Genomic DNA, 24,229 nt, shown 5'->3' on the forward strand with positions numbered 1-24,229 from the left:
TGGGAACATTTAGAGGACTAAATAAAAGTCAGTGCTAGACCAAGAAGGAGATATCAGAAAAAGAAAGAAAACATTTTGGTCTTTTGGAAACCAAGAAAAATGTAATAGTTTTAACTGCATTTGTCTTTCAGTCATCCTGATAGTATTTTTTTTTCCTGAATAAATACTGAAGACTCTATGGTCATTAGTGTTTCTCTTTCTCTGCAAACCCCTCTCTTTCTTCACTTTCTCAAAAAAAAAAAAAAAGAGCTATTTCCCATTCTTTCTATTTAACCCCCTTGTCCATCTACCCAGCCCACCCATCCTCTCTACATAACATATGGACTTGGGGTCCTAGTACATCTAAGAGGCTTCTCACTAGATACAGCGAACTTGACACAGTTCCCAGTTAAGGTATTCGTCATACTCATTCTACATTATATACTTAGTAAGTTGGTGACATAAAAGTTTGGAAAATCTGAAAGCTTGAGGCAATTCTAATTCTGAGTAAAGTGCCCCTGCGAGGTCATGAGGGAGTTGTCTGGGAAGACTCGGCAGAGTTAGAGACAGCTAGATTCTGCTTTTGGGTTGGGTCATAGCTATAATTCTCAGTCCACTATAGAGCAAGCAACACTAGGAATAGCAGCTGCTGCATTTTGATTGCCATAACAATAACACAGAACCCCAACAGAGGTCCCACACAGAAGTCTAATTAACAAGAATATTGTTTTGGCCTAATGATTAACAAATGTATCTGTGCATTTTATTTTCAACTGAAAGATGTGAAACAAAGGTTTATCCCTCATTGAATAAATTGAATTTTACAAGGTTAGTACTTGTTCTTTTATACTTTTGATATTCATACCTCAAATAAAAAACAACAGGTCTCTGAATATTTCCAGTTTTCTAGGTGTATACATATTATCTCTCTGAAACTGGCTTTTTTCTCATTTCTCTCAACTTCTAACTTTCTAAATACATATGACTTGTCATCATATAAAATCATATAAAACCACTACTATGGTTGATGCATAATCACACAAGATAGTAAAATCATATTTTTTCCAAGTAGAATTAAGGGGTTTTTTTCCCCAAATTCCTGAGACTCTTTTTAGAATTAATTTTCAGCCTTTCCTATGTTTCTTAGAAAACATGAGAAAGAGTGATATTTAATACCACTTTGTATTTAAACACTTCATATTAAAAACACTTCGAACTTTATCAGTTCGTGTTTTCTATAAATTTAGTCACTACAGTTTGATTACCTTTACTTTCGAGTTAGATTTTCATGTCTAATCAGTGAAGCAGGTCAGATGTCAAGTCATCCCACATCAATCAATAGAGATGGACAGGCTCTGAAATGAAGGACAGTAGAAGGTGATCTAACGATCTAATATGGAAGAGACATTTAAGGTCTCCATGGCTTTTGAATCATATTCTTAAAATAGACGTGATTGGTTGGATTGGTGAATAAGTTCTGTATAGTTTTATTTTGTTCTTTTATGAACGTTGCTTAGGAGGCCACTTCCTGCCAGAGACACAAACAAACAAGAATATGAAACATGATTATAATATCTAGATATCTAGCTACATCTTAGGTTCTCAAACGGAACCAGTATGATGATAAATTTGATCTCAGAAGTGTAAAAGATTCTTATGTAGTGAGACCTGCTCAAAATATGAACTTCTGGGTTCCTATCACTATTTTTAAAAGGCTAGAAAAATCAAAAGCAATATATACAGGATCAAAAAGAAACTTCTGAAAGCCTCTCTGTGTGTCTGCACAGAGCACCATCATTTTGTGCAGTAAGCAGACCTCAGGGGTGTACATTGGGCGTTAGAGTGCAGTCTTGTTGGACTACCCAACTGTGTGCTCTGGGGCAGGACTGTGTCCCCTCTAGGAAGGAGTAGAGCTAATGAGATGGCTTGGTAAAGTGCTTAGAAGACCTGAGTTAGGTCTTCAGAAGCTGTCTTAGTTAGCATTGCCATTGCTGTGATGAAACATGGTGACCAAAAGCAAAATGAAGAGGAAAGAACTTATTTGGCTGACACTTCCACATCATAGTTCATCACTGAAGACAGTCAGGACAGGAACTCAAATAGGGAAGGAACCTGGAGGCAGGAACTGATGCAGAGGCCATGGAGAGGTGCTGCTTACTGGCTTTTTATAGTTTCGCTCAACCTGCTTTCTTATAGACCCCAGGACCACCAGCCCAGAGATGGCCCCACCCATGATAGGCTGGGCTCTCCCCCCATGAATAACTAACTAAGAAAATGTCCTGCAGGTTTGCCTACAGCCCAATCTTATGAAAGCATTTTCTTAATTGAGGCTCCCTTCTCTCTGATGACTCTAGCTTGTGTCAAGTTGACATAAAACTAGCCAGGACAGAAGCTACATTTAAAAATTCTGGGCACACACTCTAATCTCAGTGTTGGGGAAGTAGAGACAGACAGATCTATGGGGCTCATTAGTCAGTAAGCATCACCTCTCTGGGTTGATTTCTAGTCTCCACATGTATACATGCACACATGTACTTGCACACACATATACAGACATCTTCACACAAACACACACACACAGGAGCGCCTTTTTAAATTTTTCACAGAAGAACCAATACAATAGTCTAAATTAACAAAAGGAAATGAATTCACTATTCTTTCTCTTTTCCTCCTTCACTCTATAATCATGCCCACAACTGTAGATTTTACAGCCAATTTAGGTAAGAGCCACACATACATCTTAGATCTCTTTCCCTGTCTGCTTTCAGTCTTTTGTATACCTCCTCATTTTCTCCCCATTTTTAGTCACTTCCTCTCCCTCATCTACTAACCACAGAATGGAACAGAAACTTTTAATTAAATATTCTAGATTTATTGGGGGGGGGCATAATTCTCTGGCTATTTTAAACTATGTATTAATTTAACATTTTATACCTCTAAAGAAAAATGAGATTAGGTATGAAGGTTTTGTTGTTTGTATGTGGGGTTTCACATAGTTTTCTCAGTGACATGTCCCTAAGAACGTTCCCATCTCTGACCTGGACACTGTTTGCGCTAATGTGCAAGCACTTCAATTGGCAGGATTCTAAGGCAGCCCTTCAAATTCCCGCCTCTACACATTTATTCTCCAGCAGCCTGTTAGCTTCGGTGACTCCTCCTGTCTGATTTGAACTACCTGCCATGTTGTTACTCCTCAACAGAATCAGTCAAGCTTGCTGGAGAGCGACTTTCAATCTCTATCATGAAATAAGTTTCCCTAAAGGAAACAGGAAAAAGGATTGCATTTTTCCAGGTATCTCCCCTTCACTGCCAATGGATCCCTAAGTCATGGTCAGCAGCCACTCACCCCTTCATGTGTGTATTAAACTGATGAAACAGTATCTTGAAGAAATCTTGCTTACCTTTGTAAGGACTTACAACCAGATGTGGTAGTACATGCCTATAATCTCAGCACTCAGGAGGGAGAGGCCTGTGAACCTCTACTGGGTTCAACACTAGCCTGCTTTTACATAATGAGTTCCAAGCCCACATGGGCTAAAAAAGTAAAATAAAATAAACTGAAGCTATCTCCTTCTTCTGCTTTGTAATCCATGAGGAAGAAACTTTAAACCCATAGGAAAATAATTCAGATCATTACTTATGGCCTTCTACAGAGCCACTTTAAATTCTCGTCTGAATTTAGCACCCTTTCCACACCTTTTTCTAAAATGTTCTCCTTTCGTATTGAGTCTGATTAAATAGTAGGTGTTTGTATTACCATAGACATTTGGTGTAGTAAACATTGATTCCTCAATTCGGCAAATAGCAATTAAGAGTCCTCTATGTGCGCAGTACTGCTGGCAGTGTGGTGGGGCAGGGAACAGAAATGAGGGGAGAGAGGGAGAAGGAGAAGCTGTTAAGGCCGTTCATGTGTGCCAGAGAAGGTGTTTTATATTGAGTGACCAGAGTCACTGACTCAGTGACATCTGAGCAAGGCCCTGAAGGAAGTGACAGAGCTAGCCACAGACATGGTGGGAACAGCACTCTGACTGGGCTGTTGGCCATTACTGCTCTTCACATTGATCAAGTCTGACAAATTGACTAGTGCTGAGCAAAGCTTGTCATCACACAAGGGGGTTTCAAAGGGCCCCTAGTCCTTTCACTGCCTGGATTCAGTGAGGCCTGACTAGTTTTCCCTAGCCAGGAAAACTGCAGCAATCAGACCACTGGATTTGATCAATGCATAGTAGGAAGTCTGCTGGATATCAGTGGTTTCGAGCAGAGCCAACCCAAATTCCCCTACCATTGAGTCAATGCCCAGAGAGAACTGTAAGCGAGATCTTATGTTGTGGGTCATGGGATGCGAGGGAGCAGTAGAAGAAGGGCACATAAGCTGGGCTTTCCAGCCGTTGGCATGTCAGAGTTCAAGACGCTAACCCCTAACTGGGAGTGAAGAACACTGAAAATGCAGAGTTTTCCTGTGTTGAAAGGAAACTGTGAAAACTGCATAAGAGCCTTCTCACCCTCCTCTTTAGCTGAGTGATATTTTAGAATATATTTATTTGCCAAAAGTAGGGACACCTCCCGGAGAAGGACCATGGACAACTAGGTCACCTATGAAAGTATTTTCATTGTTTTGCCTGCCATGGAGCACCGTCTTTCTGGAGTGGATTTGTGAGTTCTAACTTGAAATATGTAATGTCTACATTATATGTGACTAGGTACAATTCATTCTCCCTGCCCCCACCCACCACTGCCAACCTATAACCAAGTCACAGATGCAAAATGCCTGCTGTCCCAGCATTTATGCAAGTCTAACAGTCAGGGGAATTTAAAGCACAACTCCAAACGTATATGGTTCTTTTTAGAAATTATTTCCTTAGAAATGTCTCTTGCCCTTGAAATGCTGAATTGTCTAGTTATTTATAGGTCACAACCATCACTTAGTATAATAGATTTCTTTTTCATGGGAAAATTAAGTAGTACTTCCTTTGGCACCACAGTTCAGATGTACAAATTAACTTGTACAATCCTAAATCTAACCAAAAAAAAAAAAAAGAGTCTAAAATAGACCATTTTGTCTTTAAGCCTAGAATCCAGCTCATTTCCACTCAAAAGATCATCACTTAGAACGCTAAAGCAAGGGCTGGGCTGTTGGGGATTCTGTTTTCTCCTCTTGTTCTAGTGAGAGGGGCAAGACTATCATTTGAGGGTTTTTATATTCGTTGTTGGCACTGCAGACGGGCTGGAGCTGTGGAACGAGAAGGACACATCAGTGAGTGTCAGTATGGGGCACACATGCTGACTGAACCATTTACTAGCAACATGACAGTGAATGAAGTGGAGACTGTGATTTCCTGCACCAAGGAAAGGATTATGGGAAAAGTATGGCTTCCCTTCAATAAAACTTGCCCCGTAGCTATTTAAGTTTTTCCTGTGTTAGATGTCTGCATGACATCAATAGAATCATGAGCAATAAAGAAGCTCCTGGTTTTGTTGCTATTAATAATAATGGCCTCCTTTTGCATATAATTGTATCATTATATATTAACTCATAAAAGTCTCGTGATAACAGCACAAGCTAGCGGGAAAGCTATGATGATTACTCATAGAAATGAGAAAGCCGAAGCCCTGCACCGTTATTACCATGTAACTCAACTTAGAGTCAAGAGCTCTGCACATAGAGTTAGATTTTCCAATTCAAAACCAATTGAAAATTTCTCATGTGATAGTTGTCCTAATCTTCAGTGACACCTTGTCTACTGAATTGAGATCTCTCCTTTCCTCTCTCTCTCCCCCCTCTTTCCTTCCCGTGATGTCCCACGCTACAGGCTGAGTCTCCTTGGGCTTGACACTAGAGCCCTCCAAATGGATCCCGCTGTGCTGAGGTCTGTGTGAGACTCCCTGAGTTGTATGGTCTTTGTCAGATTTACTTGTAGAAGAAGTTCAGTGTCCATTTCCCTCTGTACCAGCGCATGCCCTTCTCCTGCCTCCTTCACTTTCACCTTCCAGTTCATCTTGTCAGTGGCTTGTGCGCTGTCCTCACAAAGACCATCCACAGCACTGTGACTGTGGGAAGCGAAAGCGTGCACTCACTCAGACCTCACATCTTACTACTCCAGCTTACTACTCACTGATCATCTCACCAAGGCCGCCTGCTATTCTACCTCCCAATTCTTTTGTCTTTTCTCTCCATTTCAAGGCTGTGGTCCATTTTTCCAATGTTTCTCACTAACCCCTAAGCTCATTTAGCCATCTTTCTTTACACCATACCATTTAACAGGATTCAAAGCCTCACCAAATGATATCACATACCTTCTGCGCAGTATATTTAAACAGATGGGAACATTGCTATATTCTAAATACCAGCCCTTATACCCATGGGCAAATGTAGCTCTTACCCCATTGGCTGTACCTGTAGGGCTAGGCCTTGTGAATTTCCCCCATCCACATTGTCACATCCACTGGTGTTATCATGACATAGGTCTGGTTTATGCAAGCATACTGTTGTGATGTCCTGGGTACATCATCCCTGTCAAGTCTCGAGGGCCATGAGCTGATTCAGGAGGGCAGCTGTGCTAGTGTTTAGGGCTCTCAGAGGTTCTAACTTAGAACCATAATGGCATCACGCTTTAAAGTATGTTAGTGTGCCTGGCTTTCTGGGCAGTGCTTCCTCCCCTGTGCTCTGCTAAGAGTGTGCACCTTCCCCACTTGCAGGCCTTGTTATCTCTTGAAATTTAGGTAATAAATAAATAAAAATTGGTCTCTGAGTATCTCAAAAAATGGTTTGGGGCTTTTGGGGGTTTCCTTTTTGTTTGTTTTTTGTTTGTTTGTTTGGGGAGTTTGTTTTTGGTTGTTTGAATTATGTGGCCTTTTCCTGTGTATAATGGGGCCAGAATTCTCTGGCAGTGTCTTCATCCTCAATGGGAGCAAACCTTATTAAGAAACTGCCCGTTCAAGGTTATTCTCTCTAAAGGAATCATGGGGAAGGGAGGGGAGGGGAGGGGAGGGGAGGGGAGGGGAGGGGAGAACAGAGGGAGCAGTTCCCTAGGTTCTCAAAGTGCCAGGCAGCCAGCATGCCAAGGCTTCCTGACTGTGTGCCAGCTACCTGGAGTGTTCTTTCCTCCTGGGCCTGTGCTGCTGCAGCCTCTTGACCCTGCTGACCTTTTCCCACTGGTTTGCAGTCTCTCTCTGTCCTGGAACTTGGTCTGCCTGTGCAGTTACTTGCTCACGCCACCCTGTAGTTTCCATCCTACCTGAACTCTATTGCTGTCCTATGCTTATTTATCATTGAGGGGAGGGTGCGTTTTATAGCATTTTCGTTTTGGGAGCTGTTTTTGTTTGTTTATATTTGAGACAGGGTCTCCTATAGGTTGACTTCAAACTCCCTATACAGCCATGCATGACCTTGAACTCCTGTTTTTCTCGTCTCTGTCTCTGGTGATGGAATGCACCAGCTCACTCAGACCCTATGTGTGCAGCACTGGTGCTGAGAGCCAGGGTTCGGTGCATGCTAGACACACAGTCTCCTGGCTATGCTACATCCTCCTCCTTATTTTTAAATCTGTGAGCTCAAGGTCCATGTTTATTTGTTGATCATTATATATTGAACACCAGAGCAAAATTACGAACACATAATCAATATTTAATAAATTAGCTTTTAGGTCAAACATAACAGAGAATCTGTGGCAACGAATAGAATGGGAAACAAAGGAGATGGTTTTGTGTGGAGCATGGTGGCTTGAGCTTGGATATGATGAGTATTAGCTGACAGCCAGGGTTCTAAGTTCAATACATTCAAGACTTTCACTTTGGCAAGATATTCATGCAGGCATTGGAGTCTTCACCATGAAGTTTTTGGTGAGAAACAGCCTCTGGTGGGAAGAATGTTATTCGAGAGTTCACAAACACTTCCAACCAGAGACAGCTGCGGCTGCTTAGACTTGTCAACAACAGGTTTTAAAAAAATATGAAAGGAGAAGTAGCCTGTAGTTACAAGTATGCTTTGGTTTGTAACAAGTATTTCCTTATCTGTAACAGTAATAATTATTTCAAAGTATTTGTATTCTGTTATGGTGATTTCCAGATCGTTCTTGTGAAGCAATAAAATCATTACTGCTGGAAAACAACATATCACAGTCACATACTCTTGTGAGTACTAGAAGAACTGTTATACGAAGTGGGCTATTTGTATGTCTCTCTTTTAATTAGACAGTTATTATCTTTTTATTCCTGAGATACCACAGAGAGATTAATTAGTCTCCAGTTCTGTTGATAAGTGCATGAAAAATAGTTCTAGTTCAGATGATAAGTGCATGAAAAAAAGGAAACTTTGATCTTCTGAAGAAAAAAAAAGGAGGCATTTATGGTTTTCAGGGCATAGAAATGATCGTTTTTATTTTTAATTTTGTTGTTTGACAATTTCACTCACATATATAATGAATTCTGGTTTCTCCCTCTTCCCCACTGTCTCTTGATTCCCTCGTATCCTTATCAGTACCCCACTCCCTATTGCCTACTGGTCCCCTTCTTATAATCATGACTTTTGGGGTGGTTTCGTGATCCATTTTGGTTAACTAGGGCCATTTGTATGGTCACTAGATTGAAATTATCCACTGGAACATATAAGGTCATCAGTGGGTATACAGCGGAAAGCAGAGACCCCACCATCACCACTGCCTTACCCTACCCCCCAAACCCCTACACCACGCCCATCTATCTTAGCAAATATCTCCACAATGAATAGTAGGGTTCTCTGAGCCTACCTCCATCTAACTGGATGGGCATTCTCATTCAGACTCAGAGCAAGTATCCACGGCCGCCGTGCGTTTGCTGTTGTTCCTGTCATTGCTGCTGCAATGACAATGTCTACCCCCAAACAACTTTTTGGAGCTCCTTTTCCTGTCTTCCAGCTCTTGCGTTCTTCCTACCCCCTTTTCTCTGACATTCCTCGAACCTTCATGGGTTGGTATAAATGTCTTCTTTAGAGCTGAGGGAATGAGTGTTCAGTCAACTTCATTCTAAATTGATCTCATGATTAAAGGCATCGTGTTGGGTGTGGCAAGGTGGCTTTGTGAGTAAAGGGGCTTCCATGCAGGTTCAGTGGCCTGGACCCAGCCTCCAAAGCCCACATACAGGTGAAAGGAGATAATCAGCTACCCAGAGCTGGCCTCTGACTCCCAACATGTGCTGCGTGTGCAAGCCCTCGAACACATACATCCTGCACACACACTTACACTCACAATGATAAACTCTAAAACTCTTTAATAAAAAACTACTATTACAGTGTATCTCTTTCTTTCACTTTATTAAAACCTGCCCGTGACTCGCAGAAACTGGGAACAGATAGAACTGCACCAGTCAAACAAGTCATCCAGCAAAGGCCTTACTCATATTACAGCCGCTTTCTACTTTTCCAGTCTTTGCCATTTTACTCAAAAACTCAACAGTATTCCTGTCACATAAGTAGGGTCCTTACCGACTGTCATCAGAGTTTTCTTTGCAGGTAAAGGGGCTCGTCGCTCTTAGATGAAGTTATCTATTTAAAAGAAAAAGATGGAGAGAGTGTGAAAACAGAAAAGGAGTCAACTATGTCCTATAGGGCAGTAGCAGTATACCATAGCTGAGCAGTACATATGAAAGAACACATGTGCAGGATGTCACTTCCAGAGTTATGCTCATAGGGAGCTCTCAGAAGCATTGATTCCTACTGCAATAGGAGTGGGAACATGCAATCATGAAGAGCAGGTGGAAACGCCAAGGCAGCCTTGGTCGTATACGGAAGAGATAGTTACAACATTTTGGTCCACAGTCTTAGACTGGAATCAGTGTAAAGTAAAATCTTTTGTTTGTTTTTCTTAACCACAAAAAGAGGAGAATACTAGCATCTTCTTCTTTAAGAATTGAATAGGAGTGGAGTAGAGAGAGGTTCATTTCAGCCATGTCGCTCCACTCTTCCCATACGCTCACTCTCCCCCTTGCTGGTATTGGGAAGAATGAAAGTCATTGAGTACTTGTTAAGGCTATTTACATTCCCAAACAGTAGGCTACCTGAGACAGGTAACCTGTTTTGCAATGTTTTAATGTATCTTATACCTATCAAAAGAGCTTTGATAACCAGTGTAGCAGAGTTCATAGGAACACGCAGTTAAAATCTTTAGCTATTCCAGTGTTAGAGCAGAAGTGGTAGAAACTATTGCAGTCTACAGAGATGCGACTTAAAATCGGGATATAAGAAAATGTGGCAGCACAGCCTGCCAGCATTCCCTCTTCCTTCCAGTCAGGAAAGTGAAAGAGGAGCTTAAGTTTAAGGCCAGCCTAGGCTACACAATTAGTCCATGTCCAAACTATGCAGTCTAGTGAGACTCAGTAGAGACGAGAGGGGGAGGTTGGGTCGGGAGAGAGAGGGGTGCTTTGTCCTGTTCTGATGAGAACACAGCTCCTGTACAGACTATGCCCCTATGCTGCCTGCTTACTTCATTCCTTATCCCTTTTTAGCTAACTGTTCTCAATCCCATTACAGAAATGGAAGCTAAGTTTAGCAAATTGTTTGGCCTTTTCTGTTTAGTGCACAAAATTCTTAATTAACAAAGTAAAATGCCACCATCCATTGTAAATCACTTTGCTAAACTTTCAAACTTAATAAGGAATCTTGTCTTGTCCAAAAACTCCTCTCCAACCCCTGCTGATCTGGCACTCATGCCCAATTCCCTGCGGAGCTGAGGGAAAGAATGCAAAGGGAGCCAATTAAAGAAACTTTGAGCCAGAATAGACAAGCAGAGGCCATCTTGTCCATCCTTCTGCCTCCAGGCAAAAACCAGCCACTGCAAACACCAAGTTCTGCACGAATCCTGCTGACAAAAACCCTCACCACATGTAAATGATAAGTCATAATCTGGTTATTGCAACCAAAGCAGATTGTTAACTGTTCAAGGCTCTATTTATTACGTTGTAAAGATGCTGAGTACCAGAGCTCATCTGAATTGTCCTAATTCCCCCTTTCGAGAAAATAATTTTGCGCAAGAAATGCACTCCAGTAATTGTCAACATAAGGGAGGTTTGTGTCCAGAAAATAAAGTTATCTTCATCATCTTATTAAATGTATTTTTGGTTTCCTTTCACTCCAGGCTTACCTTACGGGTGGGAGGAAGCTTACACAGCAGATGGAATCAAGTACTTCATCAAGTAAGTACAAGCAGCTCAACCAAGTAAGCAGTTTTGCTCACATCTGGAGAGAACCTGGAAGTTGCAGAATAATCAGCAAAACCAAGAAACCCTCTTGGAGGTTACAAAAATTAGAAACAAGAAATGAGGCCTCGCCATCTCCATGGCATGTGACTTAGATGCTGATATCAGATGTCACTGGAGGGGGTGTGAACCCTAGGAACAACTTCTAGGGAAATAGCCACAAAAACTGGAACAGAATCAATCGTGATCTGAACTTGAATGTTGCCGGAATTCACTGGCAGGATGATATCATTGTCAGTCTTGAAAAATTGATATCTAATTTAAAAATCCATTTATCACATTCTAAAACACAACCAACAGCAGTCATTACCTTTACATGCTATACAGAATATACAGGTCTTTCGTTCTATAAACAAAGTCTGGTCATTTCTGTTTCCCTGAAGTATTCCTGGACAGGGAAATGTGTAGACTGCATGCCTGATATCCTGGAACATATGTGGCCATAAGAAATGTCAGACAGTAAATAACCAAGATATAAATAGGACACTGTGAACAACCATGACCCTGATATGCTAACAGCAACCTTTAGGATATGTGTACCATCCTGGCATTTTCCATAATTTTTTAGAGAAAGGAAATCAGAGGGTTGAGTTGCTGCCAGGAAGTCCCCAGCTGCTTTACCGAGCCAGCATCAGAAGCCAGGCCTTCTGAACCAACCACCTTTTCTATTGCACTGCAGCACTGGTCTCAACCTTCCTGATGCTGTGACCCTTCAATACAGTTACTCAGGTTGTGATGACCTCCAACCATAAAGTTAGTTATGTTGCTACCTCGTAACTATAATTTTGCTAGTGTTATGGCCAGAATGTAGATATCTGATAGGCAGGATATCTGATGTTCGACCCCCAAAGAGGTCTCAACCCACAGATTGAAGACCTGTGCTAGGTTTTCACTCATAGAGACCTCGAAAGCCTGAGCAGGAGAAGACTCTCTTGTGCTGGGCTAGGCAATATTTCCCTGTGTACAGTGGGCTGTCACGTTTCTACCATGTTCTGATTAAGTCCTCTGATGTCACAACTGAGAGTTGCTTGGAGAGCTCCACGTCCCCCTGGGGTCCCTAGAAAGTCTCCTGCACATCCTTTTGGCAAATGCTGCAAAAGAAATACTCCTGCTGTCCTTTCAAACGTGTCCATGCTTTCCAAGAAATACGCAGATTTTCCTTTCCGAAACCCTGCACCTCTACATAGGTTCCTGTACCTCCCTGAACTCTAGTGTCTCTTCACCCCAGAAGAGTACTGTGACCATTGTAGAGATGCTGGTGTTAAGTACCCACCATGTGCCCTGAATCCAGGTAATGGCCAATAACTATTTACCATAGTTTTCATTACGGAAAGATATCACATCAAGAAAGTACGAAGTCGGCAGATCACCACCTTACAGAGATCACGAATTCAAAGCTTCCTATTTGTAAAATTTTAAGGAAGAATCCAAGAGATGCCTGGCAGTTTTCATGGCTTTTTTTTTCCTGTTCTGTTTGGTGGGTGATAAAGCAGAGATGCAGTTTATAGCATGAAGTCGAGAGAAGTCTTGGAATCCCATGTGTAGATCACACTCAACAGCCAACTGCTCACTTCCAGAAACATTCCCCTTCTGGAGACAAACCTACTCCTTGATACGTCTGGTTTCTGGGAGAGTTTATGCCCTATGCTGTATAGATGGTAGAAAAGGGAAACACCATATTCTAATTTGTATCCAGCCTCAGCTGGTGCTCACTGGCCAGGAGCACACTAAGTGTATTTTTCCATTCGTCACATCATTTAATCCTCTTAATAATGCGGAAGCTAATAGGCAAGATTGCATGTTGATGTCATCATGATCACGTGGTGGTGATGACGAGCTGCACCTCACCCTCAGCCATGCCTCCTGAAAGGTCTCCCAAGGAAAGTCATGACTGAAAGAAGGAAAACCGGCACTCATTAGTAACTGAGATTCTACATTCAAACGCCTTTGGAAATGTCCAAGTCTGCACCCTGTAGAGTTCTTTTCCCTAAGCTGTGCAGTCTGTCAGTATGTCCTACCTCACAGCTAAGTGGCAGGGCCTAATTAATGCTCTGTGGAAAAAGGCTACTGAGAACAGAGTTGCCTATATCATAGAATGGAACAGACCCAAATATGGCCAGCCAGAGAAATAATTTGTCCAACTGCCTGGTCTCCAGCTGAGTGAGCCATAGGCCCTTAGAAAGTAGAATGGCTTTTAGGCTGGACTTCTACTGTAATCAGTGGAGCATAAGGAGAGGAACCAAAAGTGAGATCCAGCAAGCTCTGGCCACTCCAAGGTCTAACTCAGTTCCTATGGAAGGAATCGAAAGAGTAGACATTTACCCAGTCTCTTTGGCTACACTCAGAAAACATAGCCCAAAGTCTCTTCATCAGTTCTTTGCATTGACCTTATTCATGATGTAGGAGGAAAGAGAGAGAGAGAGAGAGAGAGAGAGAGAGAGAGAGAAAACAGACTCTTTTCCAAAAGGCATGGGGTGGGAATCACTCTCACACTGCTGCAGCAGAGACTGTCAAAGAGGCTAAACTAAACTCAGCAAGGTCACCTCTGATCAAACTGCAGAGGCCAGATAGAAACACAGACACACACAGACATACACACACACACACACACACACACACACACTCAGGCTGCATCCCTCCTCCTTCCGGATTTTAAGGTTGTCTGTTGGCACATGCCAAAAAGGACATTTTAAACAGATGTTGTAGAATGTTATACTTTGTCCATTTTAAAATAACAGGTGCTTCAACGAGCAAGAAGTTATCTTCTGTAGATTAGAAGGTCAAAGAGTGAATAAGAAAATCTAATACTAATCTAGTCCCTGCCTCTTGGAAGAGCGGGCTGCTTGCCATGACTTAGGAGCTTGGCCCTGTTGAAGCAACAAGATGGGATTTATTCTTCCTGTTACGTATGTGTTATTTCTTCTTATGTGTTATGTCCCTCGCTTCTTTTAGGGGACCTAGTGAATGAAACTGTTATGAGCCCCCATCATTAGGCATATGCAGCAGGTTTTGCAGGGGTTACTAGGCTCCTCACCATAGCAGACTCAGTTAGTTGCATCTCTAGCTGACCTGGATCTGCCCATCCGTCTCTTCACCCCATTCTTTTGTCTCTGTACGGAAGCCGCCCCTTTCCTGGGGGGTTTGTTTGATGAGGATTGTAAGGCCAGAGAAGCAGACTGCTTTGAGTACTCCTCAGTGGACTTTAAATGTGGGTCTTCAGGGGTGCTCATGTGAGCGGAGGACATCCTCCTGGTGCAGGTAGCTCCAGTTGCGTAAGAAGGCCTTCTGGCTTGGGGAAACAGAGACTGATCGTTGGACCTGGAGAAACCTAGATTGTATTGCCAGTGTCTCCACATGTTAATAGCTCCTTAACATGTGCATGCTTTAATTTCCACTTAGTAAAGTCCTTGCCCCCCACCCCCATCAAAAAAAGCATTAAATGAAGCTTACCCTCTTTAGCCCCCCTCACTCTCTGACATTTTTGATGGGGGCTTCTGCATGGTCCTTAGCCACACTCAGTGATGTTCCCAGATGAGCAAAGCATGCACAAGTCTCCTGATACCATTTTCAGAAATACTGTTGTTGATTTCTTTTCATTCTTATTCCACCCCAGTCAAAAATTTTAGCCTGGGCCGCCTATGTTCATCTTTTGAGGGAGAAGTGGTTCATTTAGAGGTAGCTACTTTGTAGGCAAGAAATAGCTTCACTTAAAAGGAATGATAAAATTACTCTCCCAAGACTCTGGGGGGGGACGATGGTCTGCGTGCATATGATCCTCTGACAGAAATTGGCACCTGTCACTGCCATCCCCAAAATGCAACTGTTACATCTGAAGGAAGGCAAGCCTCGGGCAAGGGAATGACTGTGAGAGCTGCCTTGAGCATGCCCAGGCACGTACGGGTCCTTGTAGAGGATTTCTGTCCATCCACATGACCCTAATACCTCCATTGAATACTGTGTCATCTGCTATATTCTGACAAAGAGGAAGCTTGTCACCCACACATGTAAACATCACCAGAGCCAGCATTTCATACGACTGACAGACAGACTGACAGACATGTGCTTCTCTGCATATGCACATGTGCATGCAGGCATACTCACTTGCCATAAATAAATATGTAAATCTATACACACATGTTTGTATAGAAAATAGCACTGCATTCTGGGAAAGACTTTCCTACTTTCCCATAAGAAAGTTCTAGCATCCTTAAACTTAATTAATAAAATGGCCAGCACCTTAAACATGCTGTAAGATGATTATCTGAATGGATGGCCATTTTTCCACCTAAGTTCTTTTTTGTTTGGTGTTTATTTTATCGTGTAAGATAGGGTGGGGCACACGCAGGCCGCAGTGCGAGTGTGGAGACTAAAGGAAAGCTTTCCCAAGAGTCATCTCCTTCTGATTGTTTTGAGGCAGCTGACTTGATTTCTGTAGCTGTGCTTAGCAAACTTGCAGATTCTCCTGTCTCTTCCTCCCATCTTTCCATAGGAGTACTGGGATTACAGGTGTGAGCCACTGCATCGGGCTCTTATCCGTGGGTTCCAGAGACTGAACAGACTATGGGGCTTGTTGTCGGGCACGTTTATTGGAGCTTTATCCAGTGAACCCTCTCCCAGCCCCTCTGCCCAGCTTCTTTTCATCCTCGTGAAGTCACATACTATGAAATGTTTATTGACATTTTTTGTCATGACTCTACTTTAGAACTATGCATACTTTTGGTGTATGACAAAATTACTATGAGTTATGCTTGTAAAACTGAATCTATCATAAATTGGACACCGCTACCAATTGATTTCATTATATTTGTTTATCTTTATGTTGGAAGATTTGGATTCCGTGTGATCATTAGCTCTTCATTTCTGCATTTTAAATTGTCTTCAAATTTTGAAGCTTAAAATAATGTATATTTACTTTCTCAACCAGTTTCCAATTCCCAGCAGGACGAGAGTGGCGTTCCGTAGTATGTGGGACTCTCACCCTCGCCTCCTCACTCTGCTCCATCCCTGGCTTTCTCTCTGGCTCTCTCATGGATCTCTCACGGAGTTGTCATACTCTCTGTTAAAGGGCTGAGAAATGAAGCACAGCTTAGCAGGCTCCCTAGCACACTTGCAGCAGACACACTCAGGATGCTATTGGCACGATGCTCCAGTTCCTCCCCATGTCGCAGGCATTAGGGATCTAAGGATATCCTCAACAGAACAAGAGAAGAGAGACCCCGGACAGATGCTGCAGGATGTCCTCTATAACCAGTCTCAGAAGTGCATGTTCTGCCATCACATAAGTCACAGGTCGCAAGGATCAACCTGGTGCGTGTCAGAGGCAACGACTTGGGAGTGTGGATTCCAGAAATCAGGGATCACTGGGAGAGGATGCCAACCAAAAGGCACATTAAGCCGGGCGTGGTGGCGCACGCCTTTAATCCCAGCACTCGGGAGCCAGAGGCAGGCGGATTTCTGAGTTTGAGGCCAGCTTGGTCTACAAAGTGAGTTCCAGGACAGCCAGGGTTACACAGAGAAACCCTGTCTCAAAAAAACAAAAAAAAAAGGCACATTAAAATATGGTATATGCATATCTAATATATGTGCATAAGTAATATAGAAATCTTAATATCAAATGTTTGCTTTCAATACCAAATTATACTCCTGGCCACATTCACCTTTACCCACTGAGCAATCTTGCTGACCTTTATAGAATTTAAAAGGACAGAAAATACAACATGAATAATTAGGAATTCTGGTGTCTTAGATCCTAGCTGTCTTTTACAAACAGATGTTACCCGAAGTGACAATAATGCAAGGAGAAATCAAGGCGCTGGTGGAGGGAAGCAGACGGGGAGTGTGGGTTCTGGTGGGATATACGAAACTACTCATTTCTGCTTGGTAAATCCACGGCAAATTAATTCAGCTGCATTTGAGACATTGTTGAGAACTTCCCCACCCCAAGACCTCGTGAGTTGATCGGTTTGCTTCCTTTTCTGTGAGTCGGGTCATTGCCAGTGACAGACTAGTGTAGTCTGTGGCTCATTTGAAGAGAGATCAGGACAGGTTTTATGCCCCTGACTTCAGGTTCAAGGAGAATGTGTTGAGGCTTCTCGGGACTTCTGCGTGTATAACAATGAAAGCTTACAGGAAGAGCCCACAGAGACCTGAAGGGGGAAATGTGCGTCTTCTCAAATGGCTCTCCCAAACCACTTCTTCTGACAAAGCTGTGGGGCCTGCAATCAATCTGCACAGATAGGGAGGTCTTCCACCTAAGCTGAGCTGTCTGGCAGGACTCTTAATCCAAAGCTGAAGGTCAGGCCCAAACAGCCTCTGTGGTAACTGGTTAGAGGCAGGCATTACCTGGCACAGAGCAGGGCACACATGGGGACTAAAGTTCAAGTGAATGAACACTGTTGGCAAGTTGGAGAAGCCATCAAAGGGAGAAGAGGACATCTGGTAGGTGTGGATTTTAATGTTGATGCCACCACATTTGAGGGTGACATGGTAGGTCATTTCCGTCCTTCTGTAATTCTGATTCCTAGCTGAGAACAGGGAGAGTCGGAGAATTGGATGCACTCTGAGGCATGAAGCTCCTCGCAGAGTCCCTGGCACCGGGTGAGCACTGCGCAGACGTCTGGTTCCCGGGCCTGCTTCACACTGCCACTGTTTGCCAGTGAAAGTTTTAAATAACATTTGTGCAGCTGCAAATAGGAACTGGTAGCCAAAACCTACATCCATACAGCTCTCTGGCCAGCCAACAGCCCTGTGCTGGGAGCAGAACGGCTGCATTGACCACAGGCCCGAGACACCTTGCCCAGGATCAACTATAAATATCTACAAAGGGGTGTAAAGAGATACAGGAATATGAAGTTCTGGAGAAGAAATTGTCATTTAAATGAAAGACCAGCCAGCTGGCTTGGGTTGCTCAGGATGGCAAACCCCCTGAAATCAATAAAACGTCTAAATCTAGACACAGAGCAGGGAGCTCTGTGCCCACTTAGGAAAGACAGGTACAGCTTTGCCTGAAGCATGTTTTCCAGTGCCCCATTGGGGTGTTATAAGCCCATTCCCCGAGAGCACATGACTTTCTATTTTTATAGATATTTTTAGCAAGTACTGAATTTTTTTCATCAAATCTTTCTCTGCTAGGTTTGGTTGCTGTATTAGTCTGCTGGTGCTACTGTAAGGAAATGCCACAGACAAGAAGCTTAAAGAGCAGAAATGTTTCTCACAGCCCTGAGAGCCAAAGTCTAAACGCTAGACTCTAAAGTGTCAGCAGGACTGGTTTCTGACGAGGCAGCTGCTACACTCTCACCCGGTCCTGTGTGTGGTGTGTGTGTGTGTGTAGAGAGAGAGAGACAGACAGACAAATAGAGGGAGGAGGGTGGAAAGGAGGGAGAGAAGAGATCACTGTATTGTTCCTCTTATCACAAGGACACAGAGGTCCCTTCAGGCCAGTATGACCTCATCTAATCCTCATTAGCTTGCCCTGCACAGTCTCCAGAATCGTGGCTTTTGGTGAGTTTTACTAGAGCATGGCACTTTTCCCTTCACTCTCTCCTTTCCTTCTTAGGTTCTCATGACAGCAGGCAAGCACTCTGCACAGAATTACACCTCCAGCTCCTTTTACCTTTCTGTTCGACACAGGGTCTCTCTATGTTGCCCAGACTGGTCTTGAACTCATAATCTTCCTGCCTTAGCCTCCCAAATAGCTGGGATTACAGGTTCATGAAAATAGACCTGGCTGCCTTAACTTAGTTTCCATAGACCCTACTCTTGCTAATATTTGCCTAGTCTCCCTCATATTACAAAAGTTAACTTAGCTAGTGTCTTTCCCTCTGGGTGCTACTCTGCAGGAGAAGCAATCAGAGAGACCCTTGGGGTGGGAAGGCCCCAGAACCTATAACAGCCCTGTTGGTATGCAAGATGGAGCTGTGTTACAGATGTGTAGTCAATAAGAAAAAAGAGTGATTGGCACTCTACATCACAGCCCCAGCCCTGGTTCTGTGTAACACTGGAATGATCACTTTAACCCTCTATGCCTCAACTTTGTCAACTGTGAAAGAAAAGAGCAAAATATGGGTTTTTTTAAGATTTTTTAAAATGAAAAGTAAATAGGAAACATTATTAAGGGACGTTGCAGACTAGAAATTGCTTGTCTGATGTAAATCATATCCAGCTGCCTCTGACCAGAGCATCTGTTTGTGGGTTTGCTTTGTGAGATGAGATCCCTATGTAGTCTAGGCTGGCCTCGAACTCACAGTCCTCCTGTCTCAGCCTCCCACTGCTGGGATGGCAGGGATGTACCACCATGCCAACTTGAAGTCTGCATGGACTTTGTAATCTCATAGCAAGGGGGCTGCAGTGGTCTCCCTGGATCACAGCAGCACTTTGGTGAGGAATGTCAGCATTTATCTCCAAGAAAATCTCCATCTGGCAGTGGGAGCCTTTGGGGTCTAGAAACATGGATTGGGCTTATTTGATCATTTCATAGGCTGAGAAATCCTGGTGTGGTATAAAGACCTATGCAGGATCGTTCATCTTCACTGTTATCTTTGATAGCGTATATAACATTTTGTACTCTAGTTGTTAATACAAGAATCTTTTTTTTAACCAAGGATTGTATTCCTTTACAATGAATAATTAAATCTTAAAGCCTGGGATTCTAGTAACTTTACTTAGACTGCTGTCTATTTAGAAAGTAAACTCAACCCCAAATTGTTTCAATTATTATACAGCTTTATTGCTTGCCCCAAATGAATAAATAGATCTTGCAAGTCAATTGGAGTGAGACTCTTGGTAAGGGGAGCTGGGGGTGCTAATTACTTGGTGATGCCGGTGCTATTTGGATGACTCTAATCTCCCTGATAATACTCAATTTCTAGAAACACGTATAAACCAATTAGGGGAAATCCACATCATTATCACATTTGGGAATTACCTGGTCTTGTAAATAAGCTAGTGTGCCAGCCCCAGTGCTGTGACTACAGTGGGCTTCGGAGGGATTTATAGTGATGCGTCAAGCACACATTGACGCCATACACGGTGTGTGACAGCGCCTTGTTACTGCTGAGGAAGCACACAGCCTCTGTCCAGGCTTCACAAAAGCCTTTATTTTCTCAGTTGCTCACTTCACGTTTCTCATGAATTTCATAGGAAAGGATTTTTAAAAGGCATAATAGCTTTACATATATAATCTATGATCATTGAGTTAATCCTTTAATTAATTTCATTTTGCAAAGCTGAAGAGCCCTTTTCTAGAGGTCACTTAATCCATCCCAGAGTCTCTTCACATATTGCTATGGAAACCAGCCTGGATAATAAATGGATTGAACATAATGGGGAAATTCTCAGAAGTCATTAGTTGGATCTAGGTGCTGGTTCTGCCGTGTGCTGGCTGGTCCTATGACCTGAAGTAAACTATGCCATTTTCTCAGCATCGTTCCCTCCTATCAGTGACCCAGCTGATCATACTTGCAAAGGCAGCATCATTCAAAACAGCCAGGATTTAAGGCTCATGAGAGAAGCACAGAGGTCCTTTGTGTGCTGTGCTAGCCAAGTCTTAGGATTGTTTTTTAGTGTCATTGAAAGTGTGTTGACAGCAGCCTGAAGCAGCTTCAGAACCTGTGCTTCCCGACCTTAGAGGTGGTCGCCTTCAGAATCCCTTTCAGCTTCGTGGCTTTACAAATCCCTTCCTCCTATAGCGCATACCTACTTAACGCTTTTATGGGTTCTTTTCTTCTTTTAATTGCTTGTGTGTGTGTGTGTGTGTGTGTGTGTCTATGTTTTACCTCCATATGTCTGTACACCACACACCCTTGGAGGTCATAAGAAAGTTTCCTATCCCATGGTACTTGAGTTCCTGAGGTTGTGCACCCACATCCTGATGTGGGTGCTGGAAACCAAACCTAGGCCCTCTGCAAGAGCAGCGAGTGCTCCTAATCACTGAGCCAGCTCCAGCCCCTTTTATGGTTTTTTGTGATCAATTTAATTTCAGTAGAAAATAATGATGTCAGAATCAATATACAATTAGTTGAAATTGATTTGAATCATTTGGGTGGGTTTTTGGAGGATATGGAAAATGTTAAGATGTTTATTATATATTACAATAAAAATCAAGTCTAAGCCTCTATAACTTGTTTTGTAATACTTACTATTTAAGAAGAGCATTGAAATTTCATTATTGGTATATTTCACATGGCATGAAATATATTCCTAATTTACTGACTTTAATATATAAAATGTATGTATATATGTATATACTAGCTTCCTCTCCAGATACTGTCTTCCTGCTTGGCACTGATTAAAACTAACATGGACTGCAACAGATCTGCTTCCGGCGGCTTGGCGGTCACAGGACCATGCAGGATCCCTGGCTACTGAGGAGTGCCAAACCTGAGACCCAGACCCCTTCTGTCGGGCTCTGCCATTTCTAAGGTGGTGTGAGGTCTGCAGTCAGTGAGTAAGTGTGGAGTGAGAGCAGAGGAGACATATCAGCTTCTTAATGACCCCGCCTCCAGCTCTCAGAGGAAAGGCAGCATGTCCGCCCCTTCACACTGGGCTCAGAGGAGGATGCAAGCGGGGCTGGGGGACATAGACTCTGCTGGGGCAGCTGCCGTGTGGGATGGAAAACGGGGCAGTCCAACAAAGGTTACATGGCAAAGGACAGATGTACCAACTCTGTCTGGCAGTCCCATGTATAGGTGTCAGTGTCCGCAGGACATATTTTAGGCTTTATTATGTGATGATAAATGTGGATCACTGTTAAAGTTATGAATCGCTATAATATATGTTTCTTCCTTTGAAAAATTAATTATATAAGTTTTGGAACTCCTGAAACTTTTTTTCCTGTTTTTCTTTTTTCATCTTCATTACTATACAGTAATCAACATCAATCGGAGTAGGTTATCTGAAAAAAAAAAAAATAGCGACCATTAAAACAAATATTCTTACCTGGAATTTTCCTTCAGCATTTTTTACTAGTCTAATGACAGCAATTTTTCCAATATTACACACACACACAGTCAAAATGTGTTCTTTCAAATACATGTGTGTATAGATAGGTAGATTCTTGTAAGCAATTTTATAGCTGAGACCTAAAGATGTTTTAATTAATTGAATCTTAATATTTGATATCTGTTTTATATTTCATAGAAAGTGTCATAAATAGAGTAAAAATCAAATTCTAATTTGTTATCTTTAAAACAAACCTCTTTTAAGTATAAATCTTTTGCCATCATTAATACTTGTATTTTGTAGCCACTTATAAATTTCTCCAGCGCTTCGATATTACTGGGCCCTGAAACAAAATATATGAAGAAGTCTTTGCTTCTTCTTACTTTCTGATTATATGTAATATCAAAATAAAAGTTATATATTACATATATAATTATACCCCTTACATTACACTAGACATTTATTACTTTTGGTTCATTATCCTGCAACCTTGTCTTAAGCATGATAAAATAATCCAGGCAAGTCTTCCTAAATTAGCAGTGAGCATCCGCAGTGGAGAGTGAACAGGAGGACATAGTGATGTGAGAGCATCTGCAGTGGAGAGTGAACAGGAAGACATCTTTCACCATCACAGTTAAAAAGGAATTCTATAGAGCTGTTGCACTTTTTGTGCTTAAGTCGCTTTTTACTAGGGACTGTCCTTAATTTTTATTTTGAAATAATTTAGTTTGCTTCTCTTTTTGAAAGAACACAGCCAAGCGTGGTGGCGCACGCCTTTAATCTCAGCACTCGGGAGGCAGAGGCAGGCGCATTTCCGAGTCCAAGGACAGCCAAGGCTACACAGAGAAACCCTGCCTCGAAAAAAACAAAGAAAAAAAAGAAAGAACACATTTTGATCCTCTAGCTAAGAAGTAAGAAACATAAGGAGGGTAATTATAATGAGATTTAAATAATTTACTTATCATTTCCTTGCCAATAAAATAAAGCGTGTTCTCTTGGATTTTTTTTTTTAGGTAAACTCCGCAATATGTCTTTTAATTTACTACTATTATTTTTTTAAAGCAGAAAGCATTGGCAACTTAACTGCTTGATAGTTATTGATCTCCAACAACAGATCTGTCAACCATTTAGAAAAAAATAATATTAGCCTTTCAGATGACTGCTTGACTCCCCAGGCCAGATCAGATGCAGTGTCTCTGCAGAAACATTTGCCAGGGACGCTGTGTATTCAGATGAGGACATTTTATATCTCACAGCCAGGTCCATTTGTTTACCAGCCCTCTAAATTTTTCATTTTAAACTACAACATCTCCCTTTATGAACCATGAGGTCCTTATTAATTAAACAGAGTAGTCAGCTGGACTGATTTATTCTCTAGCCTCAGCTGAATAACCAAGCACACAAACCAGGGAGGAAATATTTCTAATACTAGAATGTTCTCCAGGCCAGTAAATCTAGGATTATCTCATCATACTGATTATGTCAAAGAGCATTAGCCACAGTGCTCAGTTAGACATAAAATTGAGTGGTGAACTCCAGACTGGCTCCTCTCCAGCATAACTGGCAGAGTTCCAGAGTGTCCTCACGCTAATCAAGAAGCCCAAATTATCAATAAAACACTTCTTGAATATCTACTATTTGCCTGGGCAGGCTTCAGGAGTTCTGTGTCATTGGTTCTAGGTGTTTTGTGTGGTTGTGGTGGTGGTGTTGTGTTGTTGTTGTTGTTGTTATTGCTGCTGCTGTTATTTTCAGAGATCCACTTGTAGACTGTTAAGCACCAAAAAGCATTTCTTTATTGCCTAGGTTTTATATTTGTAGTAAATAATTATTGGGATTTCATGTTTAATGTTTAAAGGTATGTCCAGGTAGGGTTTGTGTGTATGTGTGTATGTGTGTGTGTATGTGTGTGTGTATGTATGTGTGTGTATGTGTGTGTGTGTGTGTATGTATGAGTGTGTATGTGTGTGTGTATATGTGTGTGTGTCTGTGTGTGTGTCTGTGTGTGTGTGTCTGTGTGTGTATGTGTGTGTGTGTCTGTGTGTGTCTGTGTGTGTATGTCTGTGTGTGTCTGTGTGTGTATGTCTGT

General features: G+C 42.2%; 1 protein-coding gene across 4 annotated transcripts in view; it reads left to right on the forward strand.

Moving 5' to 3' along the window:
• Positions 1-24,229, forward strand: part of Stxbp4 (syntaxin binding protein 4) — a 159,132-nt gene that overhangs the window by 129,474 nt on the left and 5,429 nt on the right. For 3 of the 4 annotated variants that reach the window (XM_021177757.3, XM_029483796.2, XM_085829671.1), the window contains one exon: positions 11,085-11,142. In XM_021177757.3, coding sequence (XP_021033416.1) covers positions 11,085-11,142 — 58 coding nt within the window. Of the gene's footprint in view, positions 1-11,084; positions 13,679-24,229 lie in introns of those variants that run through there. The other variant, XM_085829670.1, reaches the window with a different exon arrangement.

The sequence above is a fragment of the Mus caroli genome, unplaced genomic scaffold (assembly GCF_978045245.1).
Source record: "Mus caroli unplaced genomic scaffold, Mus_caroli_1 scaffold_13, whole genome shotgun sequence".
NCBI lineage: Eukaryota > Metazoa > Chordata > Mammalia > Rodentia > Muridae > Mus > Mus caroli.